At 48.1% G+C, this 15,787-nt stretch overlaps 1 protein-coding gene across 1 annotated transcript; it reads left to right on the top strand.

Moving 5' to 3' along the window:
- The first annotated feature begins 2,663 nt into the window (after positions 1 to 2,663).
- CRYBA4 (crystallin beta A4) lies at positions 2,664 to 9,813 on the top strand. The gene is made up of 6 exons (XM_036105173.2): positions 2,664 to 3,015; positions 3,604 to 3,654; positions 4,314 to 4,432; positions 5,880 to 6,021; positions 7,687 to 7,829; positions 9,479 to 9,813. Exons 2-6 carry the CDS (start codon positions 3,616 to 3,618, stop codon positions 9,624 to 9,626), a joined length of 591 nt encoding a protein of 196 aa, XP_035961066.1. The 5' UTR covers positions 2,664 to 3,015; positions 3,604 to 3,615; the 3' UTR covers positions 9,627 to 9,813.
- Positions 9,814 to 15,787: the final 5,974 nt, after the last annotated feature.

Genomic DNA, 15,787 nt, shown 5'->3' with positions numbered 1-15,787 from the left:
TGGTGGCCCCGGTTCCTGCCTCTTTCGTGGCAGGCGGGACCCAGCCCTCCACAGAGCCCAGCTCAGTCCTTGAGATCACCATGGCCTGGGGCCAGCTCTGCCGGCTCTTCCTCCACCCCCAGCCCACATCCCCTCGCTTCCCAGCCTCCCCCTCGGCCTTTCATCCTGCGCCAAGGCCTGGGAGGGGGGCAGGAACCACAGGATGGGGCAGCCGCTGGAACGGGGGCCAAGATGCCTGTGGCTGGTGGCGGGGGAACCCACAGGTCTGGGCTTCAAGGCCAGGCTGTCTGGGGCAGTTCCATGGGCCACCTGCCAAAGGGTGGGGGCAGAGGTAGGGGCTGGCCCCCCAGGCTGGGTGGCTACACCCTGAGCATTTTACTGACTTGGGTCCTGTAATCCTTACTATGGGCAAGTCCCTTCCTCTGCTCTCAGCCTGTTAGCTCATCGATGAAATGGAATCAGGAGTCACATTCTAACTCCTGAACCTAAGCTCTTTTTTTTTTTTAAGATATTATTGATATATTTATTTGACAGAGAGAGACACAGCGAGACAGGGAACACAAGCACGGGGAGTGGGAGAGGGAGAAGCAGGCTCCCCGCTGAACAGGGAGCCCGATGCGGGGCTCGATCCTAGGACCCTGGGATCATGACCTGCGCCGAAGGCAGTCGCTTAACGACTGAGCCACCCACACGCCCCTGAACCTAAGTTCTTGAAAACGATGCACTCCTGCTTTTATATGAAGAATTATTTAGTAGTATTTTTTCAGCTTTATGGAGACACAGTTGACACATAACACTGTGTAAGTATAGGGTATATGATGCATTGATTTGATACATGCATAAATCGCAAAATGATTACCACCATCGTATTAGCTACCGCCTCCCATCAGATCACACAATTACTGTTTCGTCTTTGCGGTTGAGAACACTGAAGATCTCCTCTCTTAACAACATTCAAGTACGTGATGCAGTATTATTAGGGATAATCACCATGCTGTACACTACAACCCCAAACTTCCTAATTTTATAACTGGGAGTTTGTCCCCATTTCCTCCACGCCCCAACCCCTGAAACATCATTTTACTCTCTGTTTCTGAGTCTGTCTTTCGTAATCTCGTATATAAGCGATATGATACAGTATTTGTCTTTCTCTGTCTGACATAGTTCAATGAGCATAATGAAGTCCATCCATGTTACTGCAAACGGAAGAATTTTCTTCTTTCTCATGGCTAAGTAATATACATACATACATATATATATTTATATATGCACATATACATATCACATCTTCTTTATCCCTTCATCCATTGGTGGACACTTAGGTTCTCCCCATATCTTAGCTATTATGAATAACACTGCAATCAACACGGAGGCACAGATACCTTAACAGTAATCATTTTTATTATTAGCAACGATGATGACAATGAGGAGGCACATAATGCTTTCTGTGTTTCAGGAGCAGTTCCGAACAGAAAGTGCTTTTTGTGTGTAATTCACATTTACCCTCATAATACCCCGATCTCTTAGGCTAAGCCCAATTTATTTATTTATTTTTATAGCCATTTTGTACACGAGGAAACTGAAGCTCAGAGAGATTAAGTCACACGCTCGAGGTGGGATGCAGACCCAGGCTGCCTGGCCCCTAGCCTTTTATCTTTCATGGTAGCCTTTCATCAGAGTCATGCATTTAATAAGGCTGCATGTAACCAGCCCAGGAGGGAGCTAATGTAGCCATTTTACAGGCCAGGAGCCGAGATCGGACATCCTCCAGGTCACCCAGATGTTAGGAGGCAGGGCTGGATTCCACCCACAAGAGTGGTCTTGTTTCCAGCCACGCTCTTTCCTACGCCGTGAGAGGCCCCTCTTGGGTCAACCCAGAGGGTAGGAGCGGAGGGAGAGGGTATTCAAAGTGAGTTTTACAAACCCTGGATACCTGACAGGTGTGCTACTGTTTGCACAGCACGTTCACACCCACCAGCTCCTTTATTCTGCCTACAGAGCCATCTGGACTCCTTTTTGAACTCTGTGGGTCCTGGAGACCCTGGCTCAGCCTGCCTTTCTTGCCTGGATCCCTCTTGCAGGGTCCCTGAACTCCAGCCCAATTGGGCTACCTGCTCTTTCTCATACATATACCCCAACTTCCCACCTCCACACTTATGCTTAGAAGAAGCATTCCTTGCATCTCACTTTGTACAAATCCTCCTCGCCCTTTGGAGTCTAGGTTAAATGCCACTTCCAGGGGCACCTGGTGGTTCAGTCAGTTAGGCATCTGACTCTTGATTTTGGCTGGGGTCATGATCTCAGGGTCATGGGATGGAGCCCTGTGACTGGCATGGGATGGAGCCCTGTGACTGGCTCTGTGCTCAGTGCGGAGTCTGCTTGTTCCTCTCCTTCTGCTCCTCCCCCCACTCATGCTCATTTGCTCTCTCTCTCTTTCTCTCTCTCAAATAAATAAATAAAATCTTTAAAAAAAAAAATAAATGCTACCTCCAACATGAAGCCTACCCCAATTGCCCCTGATGGAAGAGGAAGGGGTGTGGGAGGAGGAAACGTACAGGCATTTGTTGAATGTATTCTCTGTGCCAGGCATGTTACATAACCTCACAACAACCCCGTGATGTGGTTTATCCTTGTCCTGTTTTATAGGCAGGAATTGAGGAGAAAAGACCTGCCCTGGGTCATGCAGCTAGGAAGGGTGAAGTTTTTGGATTCCCTGGCCAGTGCTCATTCTCTTGCTCCAGTCAGGAGTCCCATGGAGCTGATTAAGGTAGAACTTCCCCTTCTCTTCTTCATGGCTGATCCCTGAGGGGGGCCACCTGACCCTTTCCCTTCCAGCTGTAGCCAGCGCTGCTGACACCTCTCCACTGGGACTTCAGCCAGGACTGGCTTTTGTTTTGGCTGCTTGCATGCTGAGTCGGAGCTTTGTCTCCCAGGGGCCCTCTCTCCTCTCTGCCTATAAGAGCCTGACCTCGGCTCGTCCCAGCACGTTCTGGCATATTCTCTGGGTCCATCTTGGTAAGTCCCAGGCTGGGAGAAGGGGTGGGATCCACGCTCTGAGCAAGCATCTTGGGAGGCGGGGAGACCAGGTCTCCAGTCCTGGGGATGTCACTGTGCCACCCTGAATGTCATCCTCACCCTAACCAAGGTCAGGCCCCCAATGTCAAGACCAATACCCGTCACCCTCATTTAAAAACAAAATTATCCTAGAGTCCTGTTAGCCTCGATTGCCACCATTAGAGACTTCTTTGTGTCAGGTGCCGTCTTAGGGAGGCTCTCTTTAAACTTAGCACCGCGGCACTGGCTAGCATGATCCGTCCCACTGGGAGCCACAGAAATTGTCCCATAGTGAGCAGATAAATTAATACAGAGTGGGGCTCAGAGGCAAGGGGACCCAGAATGGATAAGTTTTGAGATGGTGTATAGGATGCATGTAAGGGAGATGACATTCATCACGGATGGAAAGTCACACATTGGGAAGGAGAGGACTAGCCCAGTCATACCTGGATCCCATCTGGATCCTGACCTTGCCCAAACTAGACTTTATCATCCAGAAGGACAGCAGACGGTCAGAGCGACAGGTTATCACGTTCTTCTCTTGTGTAGGAAGCTGGCAACATGACCCTGCAGTGCACCAAGTCCGCAGGACACTGGAAGGTAGGAAGAGGCACGGGGCAGGGGGGGTGGTGTCTGAGGAGTGAGGAGGGTTCAGAAGTCAAACCCAGGTCCAGGGGACCCCCTCGATCCTCCTCCATTGAACCCCCACCTCATTCTGCGGGGCATGTTATGAGGCCCCATTTTGCAGAGGATGCAGTCAAAGCTCAAAGAGGGGAAGGGACTTGCCCAAGGTTGCACACAGGGTCTCGATTTGAACTGGGGTCTTCTGGTCCCCAGATTTAACCAGTGACACTCTGGCAGAGGTGACAAACTGGTGATTGTACACAGTCTTTGGAAATGGTTTCTTTGGTCCCCTCTGTGTTAAAAAAAAATTTTTTTTGAATTTGTCATCAGCCTTTAAAAACCTGGAGGGTCCACAGAAAAGTCCAGATATAGCGATTGTCTTGAGAAATTGGAAAATCCGGCCAGCATTCCCAGGGGGCAAAAATCGGTAGTGCTGAGCAGAGATCACCCATTTATGGGTTCTGTGCTTTCCAGTTTGTGGCCCTCCCCCGTCAACTATCTGGCCCCTGGAGGCATCTGAGTTTGCAGTCCTTACTTTACCTGCCCTGCTCCACCCTTAATCCTGGGGTGAGGTCCTAATCCCTCATCCCCCACAGGACTCTGATGCTGGTCTCCACCTTTTCTCTCTGTCACAGATTGTGGTGTGGGATGAGGAGGGCTTCCAGGGCCGGAGGCATGAGTTTACCACCGAGTGCCCCAGTGTGCTGGAGCTTGGCTTTGAGACTGTGCGATCTTTGAAAGTGCTGAGTGGAGCGTGAGTCTGGGGGGGACCCGGTGCATCTAAAGAACTGACTTTTTAATTAAATTAAATTAAATTTTATATGTTTAAATTTAATTAGCTACATGTGGCCAGTGGCTACCGTATGACTTAGACCGATGACTAAGGTCATCTTGGGTGGGGGGGGACAGGAAAGGATCTAGAAAGGGGTGTTCTAGGCCCTACCTTCCCAGGCTCTAACTGTACCAGCATGCCTTCCTTGGGCCCGAAGTGCTGGGGAGTGTGCAAGACAGTAGTGTAAGGTTAAGCAGGTTGTGCACTGCCCAAATGTACAAATCATCATTCACACAGATCCTGCCTATTGGATGAGGCAGCCTTGTAGGGGCAGACTTTTAGAATCAAGTGTTGGGTGTGAAATGTCCCTCTTAAGCATAAATTGAAAGAAAAAAAATCACTTGCCAAAAATAGAAGGTAACTATAAAAATATATATAGTAAAAAATAATGCTATTAATCTTTAGTTGACATTGTTGCCGGAGGCTCTGAGCACAAGATATGTTGTGTTAAAAGCAAAAGAGAGAGATTAATGAAATGTGGAAGTATTAATGACATACTAATATCACACTGAGGCTTCTATCTATATCAGCACCTTTTTCTGTAGCACTTTCTGCAATGATGAAAATGTTCCACGTCTGCAGTATTTGAAACACTGCATTATTTGAAACACAAGACCACTGAGGACTTGAAATGTAGCTGGTGCATATAAAGAACTGAATTTTTAATTAAATTAAATTAAATTCTTTATGTTTAAATTTAATTAGCTACATGTGGCCAGTGGCTACCATACTGGATACAAGTTTCTAGAAGTTTGCGAAGTAGATGGAAAGGAGAGCCATGTTCTCTCTATGTGATTTGGAGTCACTTTATATTATGCCTGTGAGTGCCACTAAGGTAATCTTGGGTGGTATTTATGCACCTCACAGCTGGGGGAACAAACTCTTTTAACTTCTGCTTTGTACAGGTGGGGAATTGGGGATCAGATGGGAGCAGCAACCTGTCCAGGGATATGTCCAGCAAACTGATAGATTTTGCCTGGAAGGAGAAAATAAGCTCAGGTTTATTACTTACATAAAGACAGTCTGTTACTTAAGTAGACAGCAAATGCAAGGTCATCATGGTGGCAGCCTCCTGTGTGTGTCCCTCGTCCCACAGGATGACACCAAAAGGGACCAGATGACAGCAGGAGTGGTGGGCACCCTGCTGGTGAGGACCCAATCCATGCTTCAGCTGTGGCTTGAAGCTGTACCCTCCAGGGTAGGGGTACAGGGGTACAGGCTCCTCCCTCCTCCCAGTGTGACAACTAAAAAATGTCTCTAGGCTTTGGCTAAATGCCTCCCAAAGGGTAACTCCCAAATAATAACCATTGGTCTCGAACTCGGGATGAGGGGTCTCTTACCTCTTGCACTCTCTACCCTCTATCCACAGGTGGGTAGGCTTTGAGCATGCTGGCTTCCAAGGGCAGCAGTACGTGCTGGAGCGGGGCGAGTACCCGTGCTGGGACGCCTGGAGTGGTAACACCGCCTATCCCGCCGATAGGCTCACCTCCTTCCGACCGGTGGCCTGCGCTGTGAGTCCTGCCACCATGTTGTCCCAGTGGGGTTTAGGAACTGACCATCCCAGAGTTCAAATTCTCATGTCACTTCTTCAAGCTCTGTGATGGGGCACCCTTCCCTCCCCTCTCTGAGCCTTGGTCTCTTCATCTTGAAATGGGGCTATGTCAGGGAAGAATAGGTAGCATCTGGACCAGACCACCGCACACATTGTGACCCTCACGACTTTGGTTATGATATGAGCTCCTGCGTGTTTTATGTCCCTCTGTTCATGACTCAGGGGATACTGGAGAAGCTGAGTGCCAGAGGTGGCAGGACAAGATGGGGAGGAAGGTTCTATTTCTTCTTCCTGATTCATTATCAGTGTTCCTGATTTTATACTCTAGTTACTGTTTATGGAGTATGGGTGGAGGCGGGCATGATTATCTTTATCTTACAGATGAAAGAGCTGAGGCTCAAAAAGATGTATTTTTTTTCTTCAAAAGCAACTTTCATTAATTTAAAAATCATACAAGGCGCATAGATTTATCACCCAACGTTCGGAAAGAAACCTGATGCGGCAGAGTAAGAAAAGTCACTCATACCCACACATCTGAGACAGAAGCCCAGTCTTAACAGCGCTGGAGACTTCCTTTGGTCTTGTATGTTACTCACAGATCCTGCCTACACCAGCTGATACTGACATCTGTGTCTAAATCTGTCCACCTATATCACCTGTACCTATGTATCTAGGCACACTTGCAACTTTGTTACAAAAATGGAATTGAAATGGAACAAGCTTGGACACCAGCTTGTCTCAACGGGCAATAGATCACAATCATCCTCCCGGGTGATTAAATCTCATTGACAGCATCATTGTTCATAGCTCCCCAGTATTTCAAGTTGTGAGTAAGTTCATTTGCTCCTGTATTCCACAAGGGTCCAGGCATTGCGCCGATACAGGGACCCACGGTGGACCGTGATAGATGCTATCCCTGATTTCACGCAGTTTACAGCTTCTGATTTCGTTTTGTCCTCCAAACCATCCTGACAAGTGGAGGCGGTTAGTTTCATTTTATGAGTACGGAAACAGCTGAGAAACGCTATGTGACATGTCTCAGCTGGTACATGGAGAGTCAGGATTTGAACCCAGATCACAATAATCCTCTTCTTACCTCAGTTAACCACTTGATCCCCCAGTTGGGGACATTCAGGTTGAGTCCCTTCCTCCCTCCCTTCCTTATCTTTTTATTTATTTTTATTTATTTTTAAAGATTTTATTTATTTATTTGACAGAGAGAGACACAGCGAGAGAGGGAACACAAGCAGGGGGAGTGGGAGAGGGAGAAGCAAGCTTCCTACTGAGCAGGGAGCCCGACATGGGGCTCGGGATCATGACCTGAGCCTAAGACAGACGCTTAATGACTGAGCCACCCAGGCGCGCCCTTCCTTATCTTTTTAATTGTTATCTCCAAGGCTGGGATAAACATCCTTGCAGCTTATTGGTTTCATAGTTGTTTTCTCTGTGTACATTTCTGGAAGGACAAATGGTATATACCTTTGGTAAGGTTTTGTTGCCTTATTACCCTCCCAAAGGGTTTGTAAGAAAGGCTGATTTGGGGGGACAGGAGCAGGGGTGTCAGCAGAGGCTCCTGGGTTCTCATCTGGGTGCCTGGTGGTCCGACCATTTCCTCTGCCTACAGAACCACCGTGACTCGAGGCTGACCATCTTCGAGCAAGAGAACTTTCTGGGCAGGAAAGGCGAGCTGAGTGATGACTACTCTTCCCTCCAGGCCATGGGCTGGGATGGCAATGAAGTGGGCTCCTTCCACGTCCACTCGGGGGCGTAAGTGAATCCAAGGCTCTGCCTGGCAGGGAAAGAGAGGCTGTTGGGAGGGGTAGGGATAACTCCTGTGAAAACTCTGTGCTGGGGACTTTGGGGCTCTGATGCCCACATTCCAGAGGAGGACACTGAGGCACAGGGAGGGATCAGGCAGAATTTGTGGGACCACGAGTGGCAGAGTCCCATATCAAACTGATACCATGCCCAAAGGATATTTACTGACCCTTGTCACTAGCTTCAGGCACAGCTGGATCCAGGTGCTACGGCAGGGGTCTGTCTTTCTCCCTCTCTTGCTCTGTCTGCCTCACCGTGGCTATATTCTCAGGCAAGCTCTTGCCAAGCAAAGGCAATGGGGCAGCTTCATCCTTACTCCAGCCAGCCCCAGGGAAAGAGAGGGCCTCTTTCTTAGCGATTCCACCAAAGGTTCTAGGAAAGGCTCTCATTGGCCCAACTTGGGTCATGTACTCAATTTTGACTCAATTGTCCTGTGCAGGAAGGGGGTGGTCTGATTGGCTAGGACAGGTCACATGCTCGTTGCCAATTTTCTCACATTGCCTGAGAGGTGGAGGGGTGGCGGGGTCTCTCCCCCGGAAGAGGAGAGAACCGATGCCCAGCCATGAAGAAATAGGTGTGGCTCAAGCAACCTGCTCCAAGTCCACCAGGAGCTAGGTGACTGAATCCGGCTTCAAGCCCAGAACTGACTGACCCTTCCCACCCTTTCCCCCAGGGGCTGGCAGGTGAATGCGAGATGTGAGGTCTTCACTTAGGGAGGACATTACGGTCACCTTCTAGGTGCCGTTTGGCTCCCGGGGGGCGAAGGTGGTTTTTTTGTTTTGTTTTGTTTTGTTTTGTTTTGTTTTGTTTTTTTTAACCGTCAGAGAATCTTGTTGTTCCAGAGTAGGATGGACCTCTTGTGATTCTTGAGTCCACTTCTTCCTTATAGAGGGGAAATGGAAGCTCAGAAAATGAGACACCAATTCTTGTCCAATCCTGAGCAATGTAAGGGTCAATGAATGGAAAGAACAATAACCTTTTCCTTGGAAGGGCTTCTGGCTAAGGGAGGAGGGGAAGGAATAAGATTCCTCCTTCCTCCCTCCTTCCCTCCCTCCCTCCTTTCCTTCCTTCCTTCCTTCCTTCCTTCCTTCCTTCCTTCCTTCCTTCCCTCCCTTCCTCCCTCCCTTCCTTCTTTCAGTATTTATTAGCCCCTTCCTCTGTGCCGGGCATTGCACTCTGCACCAGAGATCCCAATGAACCAGACACACACACACCCCTACACTCAGGAGCTCACCTGCTGTCAGAGGAGGCTGACATGTTACAAATAATCTGATAATTGTCTAATTATATGAGAGCTACAGAGGACCAGTAAGAGTGTGGCCTGACTTGGAGAACCAGTCCTCAGAACAAGCTGAGACCCGAAGGATAAATACAACTTGGCCAGTGGCTGGGCAAAGAATGGCTGGAATGGTGTTCTTGGCAGAGGGAACAGCATGATCACAGGCCCAGTGGTGGTGGGGGGGAAGCAGGGCACATTCCAGGCATCGAAGGAAGGCCAGGACGGCTGGAATGTGTATGCAGCACGGGTCCCTTGGTCCCCGTGTGCTCACCTTGCTGGTGCTTCTCTAGGGTAACGGTCTGCCTCTTCCCTTCCCCAGCTGGGTTTGCTCCCAGTTTCCCGGCTACCGAGGCTTTCAGTATGTGCTGGAGTGCGATCACCACTCAGGCGACTACAAGCATTTCCGAGAGTGGGGCTCTCACGCCCAGACCTTCCAGGTGCAGAGCGTCCGCAGGATCCAGCAGTGAGCAGGGGGACCGGCGCGGGGCTGAGGAACAAACGCGTGCCTGTCTGGATGGAGGAGCTGTGGAGGTTCTTCTGTGCCCCCTTCTCTGCCTTCCCCCGTGGCCCCTGTGAACCCAGCAGCCATGTGAGCCAGTTCATGCACCGTCAGCACGAAAAACAAAAAGTAATAAAAAAGAAGGTCTAGTGCTAGCTTGTGCTTTTCAATTTCATTGATCCTTCCAAGGAACCGATTTTTCCGCTTTGTTGATTTGTTCGACCATTTGTCTGTGTCCTGCTTCGCTGAGTCTTACTCTTCACTGTTTCTTTGCTTCTATTTACTTTGGGTTTACTTTATTCTTAATTTTTCTAGCTTGTAAGGGTAGACTCTTGGATCATTGATTGCAGGTGCTGCTTTTCTCCCCCCATAGAGTCCTTTAGAGCTATCAATTTCCCCATGAACACAACTTTAGCTGCTTCCCCCAAATTTGAATCATTCAGTCTGATAGTTCCTAGTTTCCCTTGTGAGTTCTTCTTTGGCCCGTGGGTTCTTTCATGGTATCTTATCTTTTGGGATTTTCTAGATATTGTGTTGTTACCGATTTGTTCTCAAGTCCATTGTGGTCAGAGAACGCACTCTGAAGATTTCAACACTCGTACTTGCTTCGGCAGCACGTATACTAAAATTGGAATGATATACGATTTCAACACTCTAAAATGAGCCCAGACTTATTTTAGGGCCAAGCAGATTTTTTATTTATTTATTTGACAGAGAGAGACACAGCGAGAGAGGGAACACAAGTAGGGGGAGTGGGAGAGAGAGAAGCAGGCTTCCCGCTGAGCAGGGAGCCCGATGTGGGGCTCGATCCCAGGACCCTGGGATCATGACCTGAGCTGAAGGCAGATGCTCAACGACTGAGCCACCCAGGCGCGCCATCTATTCTTGATAGACTTGGATGCGCAGTTGAAAACTGATTAAATTTTGCAGTAGTCGGGTATAGTGTTCTGTCAGTGTCAATTAGGTCAAGTTGAGGTTGGTTAGTGTTTTTGGCAAGTGTGGGTTAGATTTTTCTACATTTTTTCCGATTGTTTTAAACTCAGATTTTTATCAATCACTGAAAGAGGGTTGTTAATATCTCCTATTACAACCTGGGTTTATCTGTTTCTCCCTTTAGTTTTATGCATTTTTGCTTCCTGATTTTTTTTTATTCCAGAATGTTGATACTTTGTTATTAGGTGCACTTACATATACATATATATACATTTATTTTTTAAAGATTTTATTATTTATTTATTTGAGAGAGAGCATGTGAGAGAGAGAGAGAGAGAGAGCATGAGCAGGCGGAGGGGCAGAGAGAGAGGGACAAGCAGGCTTCCCGCTGAGCGGGGAGCCCCATGTGGAGCTCAATCCCAGGACCCTGAGATCATGACCTGAGCCGAAGGCAGCGGCTTAACCGACTGAGCCACCAGGCACTCCAATACATACATATTTTTTAAGTAATCTCTACACCCAACTTGGGCTTGAACTCATGACCCTGAGATCAAGAGTCTCACGCTCTACGGACTGAGCCAGCCAGGTGCTCCTAGGTGCACTTATATTGAGGATTGCTATCTTCCTGCAAAATTGTCCCTAGTTTGTGTTTGTTATTTTACTTTTTAATTAAATTCTTTTTTAAAAAAAGACTTTATTTGTTTATTTGACAGGGAGAGAGCACAAGCAGGGTGAGCAGCAGGCAGAGGGAGAGGGAGAAGCAGGCTTCCAGCTGAGCAGGGAGCCCGATGCGGAACTCGATCCCAGGACCCAGAGATCATGACCTGAGCTGAAGGCAGACACTTAACCGACTGAGCCCCCCAGGCACCCTAGTTGGTGTTTTTTAAAGCCACGTGCAAAGGGAGCCAGTTCTCTCCCCTCGCAAAATTTCTCGTATTCCTTTTGTCTTTACCCACCATTTGCTCTCACGCACTACCTTGGATTCTCTCAATTAACATCTTCTACCTTCTACAGGAGGTCTTTAAAACAAAGAAATAAACTCCCATGCCACTTGCAGCCTGAGTGGGGAGAGGGGGCCCTAGCTCGGGCTCTCTCCCCACCCCCTGGTTCTTTATCATGTTGACTGCCTTAACTTCATAAGCCTTCTGGCTCTTTTTCAAGACTGTCTTCCTCTGCTGTCTGTAAGTGGGATGGAGACCGGACAAGGTGGGGTCTGAGCAGGCTGCTGGAAATGATAACATTATCTGGCTCAGGAAGGGAGGGATGTGTTTGGGAACATTTGCTCTTGAGTAATTAACCCCTCATTGGTTATCGTCCCATCCATTCAGACGATCATTTGCCTGGGACCCTCTGTACGCCAGGCCCTGGAAAGTGGTACACAAGACACTTGAAGTCCTTTCTATGGGGAAGTAGGATGAATCTCCGGTGGGTCGCAATATCCTGTGATACCGGGGGAAGCATGCGGGCTGTCAGGCTGGGAGGGTAGGGGCAGAGGACAGGAGAGGAGTGGGGGAGAGACAGACTCTCCTTGGTGCTTATCTCTACCACCACGTCTTCTCTGAACTTGATCCCTGAACGTCTAGCAGCCTCCGGGACACCTCCATGTGGATGTCTAATGCATGTCTCAAACCGAACCCCTCAACACAGAAGCTACACTTTTCCAGCTATTCAGGCCAAAGCCAAGGAAGAACCCATAACATTTCTCTTTCTCTCTCACTCCGTAATCCCGATCCATCGGCAAAGCCCGCGGGGCTGTACTTTCAAAAGGTACCAGAATCCAGTCGCTTATCACCATCCGCATAGCTCTCACCTTTGCCCACAAGCAACCTGTTCTCTTCCCCGGGTAGCCAGAGTGGTTGGTCCTGTAAAAATGGAAGGCGGATCTTGTCACCCCCTCGCTCAAAACCCTCCCACGCTTACCCGTCCCACTCCCAAGAAAAATACAATACAAAACACAGCAACACTTTTGTAGTTTTCTTCAAGGCTGGCCATCACCTGACTCTTCCGTGTCCTCTCTGACCTCAGGTCCCTCTGGTGAGTCTTCTCTGAACGTGCCAAGGACATTTGCCTGCTCTTTGCCGAAACAAAACACCACAGACTGGGGGGCTTAAGCAACAGATAGGGATGTCTTCTGGAGGCTGAAGTCCAAGATCAAGGTGCCATCAGAGTTGGTTTCTGGTGGGGCCTCTCTCCTTGGCTTGCAGATGGCTGCCTCCTCTCTGTCCTCACGTGACCAGTCCTCTGCACACCCGCGCACCCCTGGTGGCCCTTTCTTTTCCCGGAAGGACCCAGTCCTACTGGGTTAGGGCCCCACCACGATGGCCTAACCTAATCACCTCTGTAAAGACCTTTTCCCCCAATTTGGTTACTTCTGAGGTACTGGGGGTTGGGACTTCAACATGTGAATTTGGGGTGGGGGAAGCATGTCAGTCCACAATACCAGGTTTATTCCCCCCATGCTGAGGTTTTTGGTTCTTGCTGTTCCCTCAGACATTTTCCACCAAGCCCCCCTCACCTAGAGTTGAAGGTTCATAGGCTGTCAGACTTGGAAGGAACCTTCTAGATCAAATCTAGTGTTTCACAGCCTTTTCTTAATTATTGTCCTCCCTGCTCCAGAAGTCTTTTTAGACATTCTTTTCCTGATGGTCACCCCCCCCATGAAATTTTAATACAATTTTATATTATGATTTAATACAAAATTATATTACAATTTTTAAAAAATATTTTATTTATTTATTTGACAGAGAGATAGTGAGAGCAGGAACATAAGCAGAAGGGAGTGGGAGAGGGAGAAGCAGGCTTCCTGTTGAACAGGGAGCCCGATGTGGGGCTCCATCTCAGGACCCTGGGATCATGACCTGAGCCGAAGGCAGACGCTTAACGACTGAGCCACCCAGGCGCCCCTAAAATTATATTACAATTTTAATACAATGTGTATCTGTGTATGGCCTCTATGTGTATCTGTGCTTTACAGAAAAAGAATTAAGGTTTATTTTTTTCCTCCCCGAGAACCAATTTTCACCTCCTGGGGGCGCTGTTGCCCCCAATAAGAATGTATAATGGAGTCTCATCCTTTCTTTAGCTTTGCAGGGAAATGGAAACCCCAGGAGGGATAAGGACTTGCCTAAGGACATCCAGTGTGTTAGGCAAAGCCTGGATTAGAACACAGACTTGCTGATATTCTCCAACTAAACCCAATTCATTCATTCATTCACTCAACAAACATGTACCAAATGTCTACAATATACCAAACTCTGTTATAAGTTTTGAGGATCTAACAGGGAATGAAACAGACAAAAATCCCTTCTTTTGAAGATTTTAATTCTAGTTAGGGGACACAAATGTTACCGCCCATAGCTCCATGGTTCTTCAGTTAAGATTTTATCAAAGACTGTTTTGCAGATGTTGTTACATTGTTCCTTGAAAAAAAAATTACGTCCAAAAGGTTTGGGCATTGTTGGTGTTGACTCTGCAGGTCTTCTAGAAACCTGCCATAGTTTATTGTGTATTGTGATTCCCTGGATGGGAGAATGGAGTATTCAGAGTTTCTCAAACTAATTTGACCACAGAACTCTTACTATTATTATTATTATTATTTATTATTATTATTATTATTATTTGTGGTGGACCCATCTTGCATGACAGGTGACCTGAGGAACACAGGTGGGACATGCTAAAGTTAGCCGTGATAGCCAATCACAACCTAGTATGAATTAGTTTCCATGTTTGGGTCCTGCTGTTCAGCAGGGCTTTAGGAAATGGACTATGGAAGAAGTGAGCGCTGTCTGACTCTGACCTCTGTCTGTCTGACCTCTGGGCAGGCACCACCCTCTGGGGAAGCAGCCATCACAGCCCCAGGTTTTCATCCTGGGCTTACCAGGTTGTGATCTCAGTTTCCTCCTCTGCTAACTGGGGACACACAAGACCCGCTTCTTTCCTTTTGAAAAGTTAAATGGCGTATTATACATGCCTATCCCCAGAACACGTACGACGTAAGCTCTCAGTAACAGTTGGTGGAAATTGTTGGCATTATTCTACCTCTCTGTCCTTTTCTTTGACACCCCCAGTCTCTATCTCCAGTCCCTTTACCTTGGGTATACCTTCCTTATGATAATGATGATAATATTGATGGTACATGTGATGTTGGTTCCTTTCTCATGTCATGTAATTTAAATGTCACAGTAACTCCTTGACATCATTCTTATTCCTTTAAAACTCATCAGAATCTTGAGAGTCCTAGGCTCAAAGAGGTCAAGCAACTTGCCTGAAGTCATCCAGCCTGTAAGAGGACTGAGCTCACTGTGGACTGTGTAAGGTTTGGGGGAAGATTAAAGAGTTAATGGGCACTAATAGCTTTAGGTAAACAGTAAGTTCCTAGGCTCCTGTCCTCTCTTAATAGAGTTGAGAAAGTAGCCCCTCACATTTTAGTATGAATAACTGGGGAGCTTCTAATCTAATCTATCTAATCTATCATAGTCTTGGATTCCTGGGGGACAGAGCAGGCAATATTTGCTGAATGAGTGAACGAATGGGGGAGGCTCATTAGAATTTGATGGCAGTCCTGTTAAGAACCAGAGTCAAAGCCAAGGGGGAGGCTGGTAACCATAAAAAATGGTACCCCAGATGTGCGATGGCAGCTGGAGTGACAGGCAATAATGAGACAATTTGTCAGGGGTGATCTTAGGAGGGGAGGAAAGAGAGCATGAAATTATTTTTCCTATCTTGCCAGGAGACCAATTTTCCCAGGTTATGAAGGCAAGGGAACTTGAATTATTGATGCGATTTGGCCAGAAGCAGCGGTAGGCACAGAACGCCCATCATACAGAATACTGCACCCAGCCAGCAGGACTGACCCCAGGATCCAGAACTGCGGATCCCAAACCCATGTCCTGTGGGCCCCGAGAGGGGAGGGGACTGGTCCAGGACCACACAGCAAGCACTATCCACGTTACTGCTCCCGGGAGCGGGCGTGGCACCGAGGGCGACCACGCATTTGGAGTTGCAAACACTTGGGTCTGATTCCTGGATTCCAAGTTTGTCAGCCAAAGTGACCTTCCGGGGGGGGTGGTGCTCTTGCAGGGGAGGCTCTTTTTATCCTTCACTCACGCCCTCTCTGTCTCCACGGCCCCATCTGTCTAGTTCCTTCTCTTGTCCACAGGCTCCTTTCCCTATGGTCTCACCGAGTCACTCCCCCGG

This window comes from Halichoerus grypus, chromosome 13 (assembly GCF_964656455.1).
Source record: "Halichoerus grypus chromosome 13, mHalGry1.hap1.1, whole genome shotgun sequence".
In the NCBI taxonomy this organism is placed as follows: domain Eukaryota; kingdom Metazoa; phylum Chordata; class Mammalia; order Carnivora; family Phocidae; genus Halichoerus; species Halichoerus grypus.
Note: the sequence above shows the minus strand (reverse complement) of the source record. Positions and strands in the feature narration are given on the sequence as shown.

What these genes read in the sequence shown, in the direction of transcription:
- CRYBA4 (XM_036105173.2), top strand. Translation starts at nt 3,616, where the DNA reads ATGACCCTGCAGTGCACCAAGTCCGCAGGACACTGGAAG. An exon ending in TCCGACCGGTGGCCTGCGCT is followed by an intron (nt 6,022 to 7,686) that starts GTGAGTCCTGCC and finishes CTCTGCCTACAG; the next exon opens with AACCACCGTGACTCGAGGCT. An exon ending in TTCCACGTCCACTCGGGGGC is followed by an intron (nt 7,830 to 9,478) that starts GTAAGTGAATCC and finishes TCCCTTCCCCAG; the next exon opens with CTGGGTTTGCTCCCAGTTTC.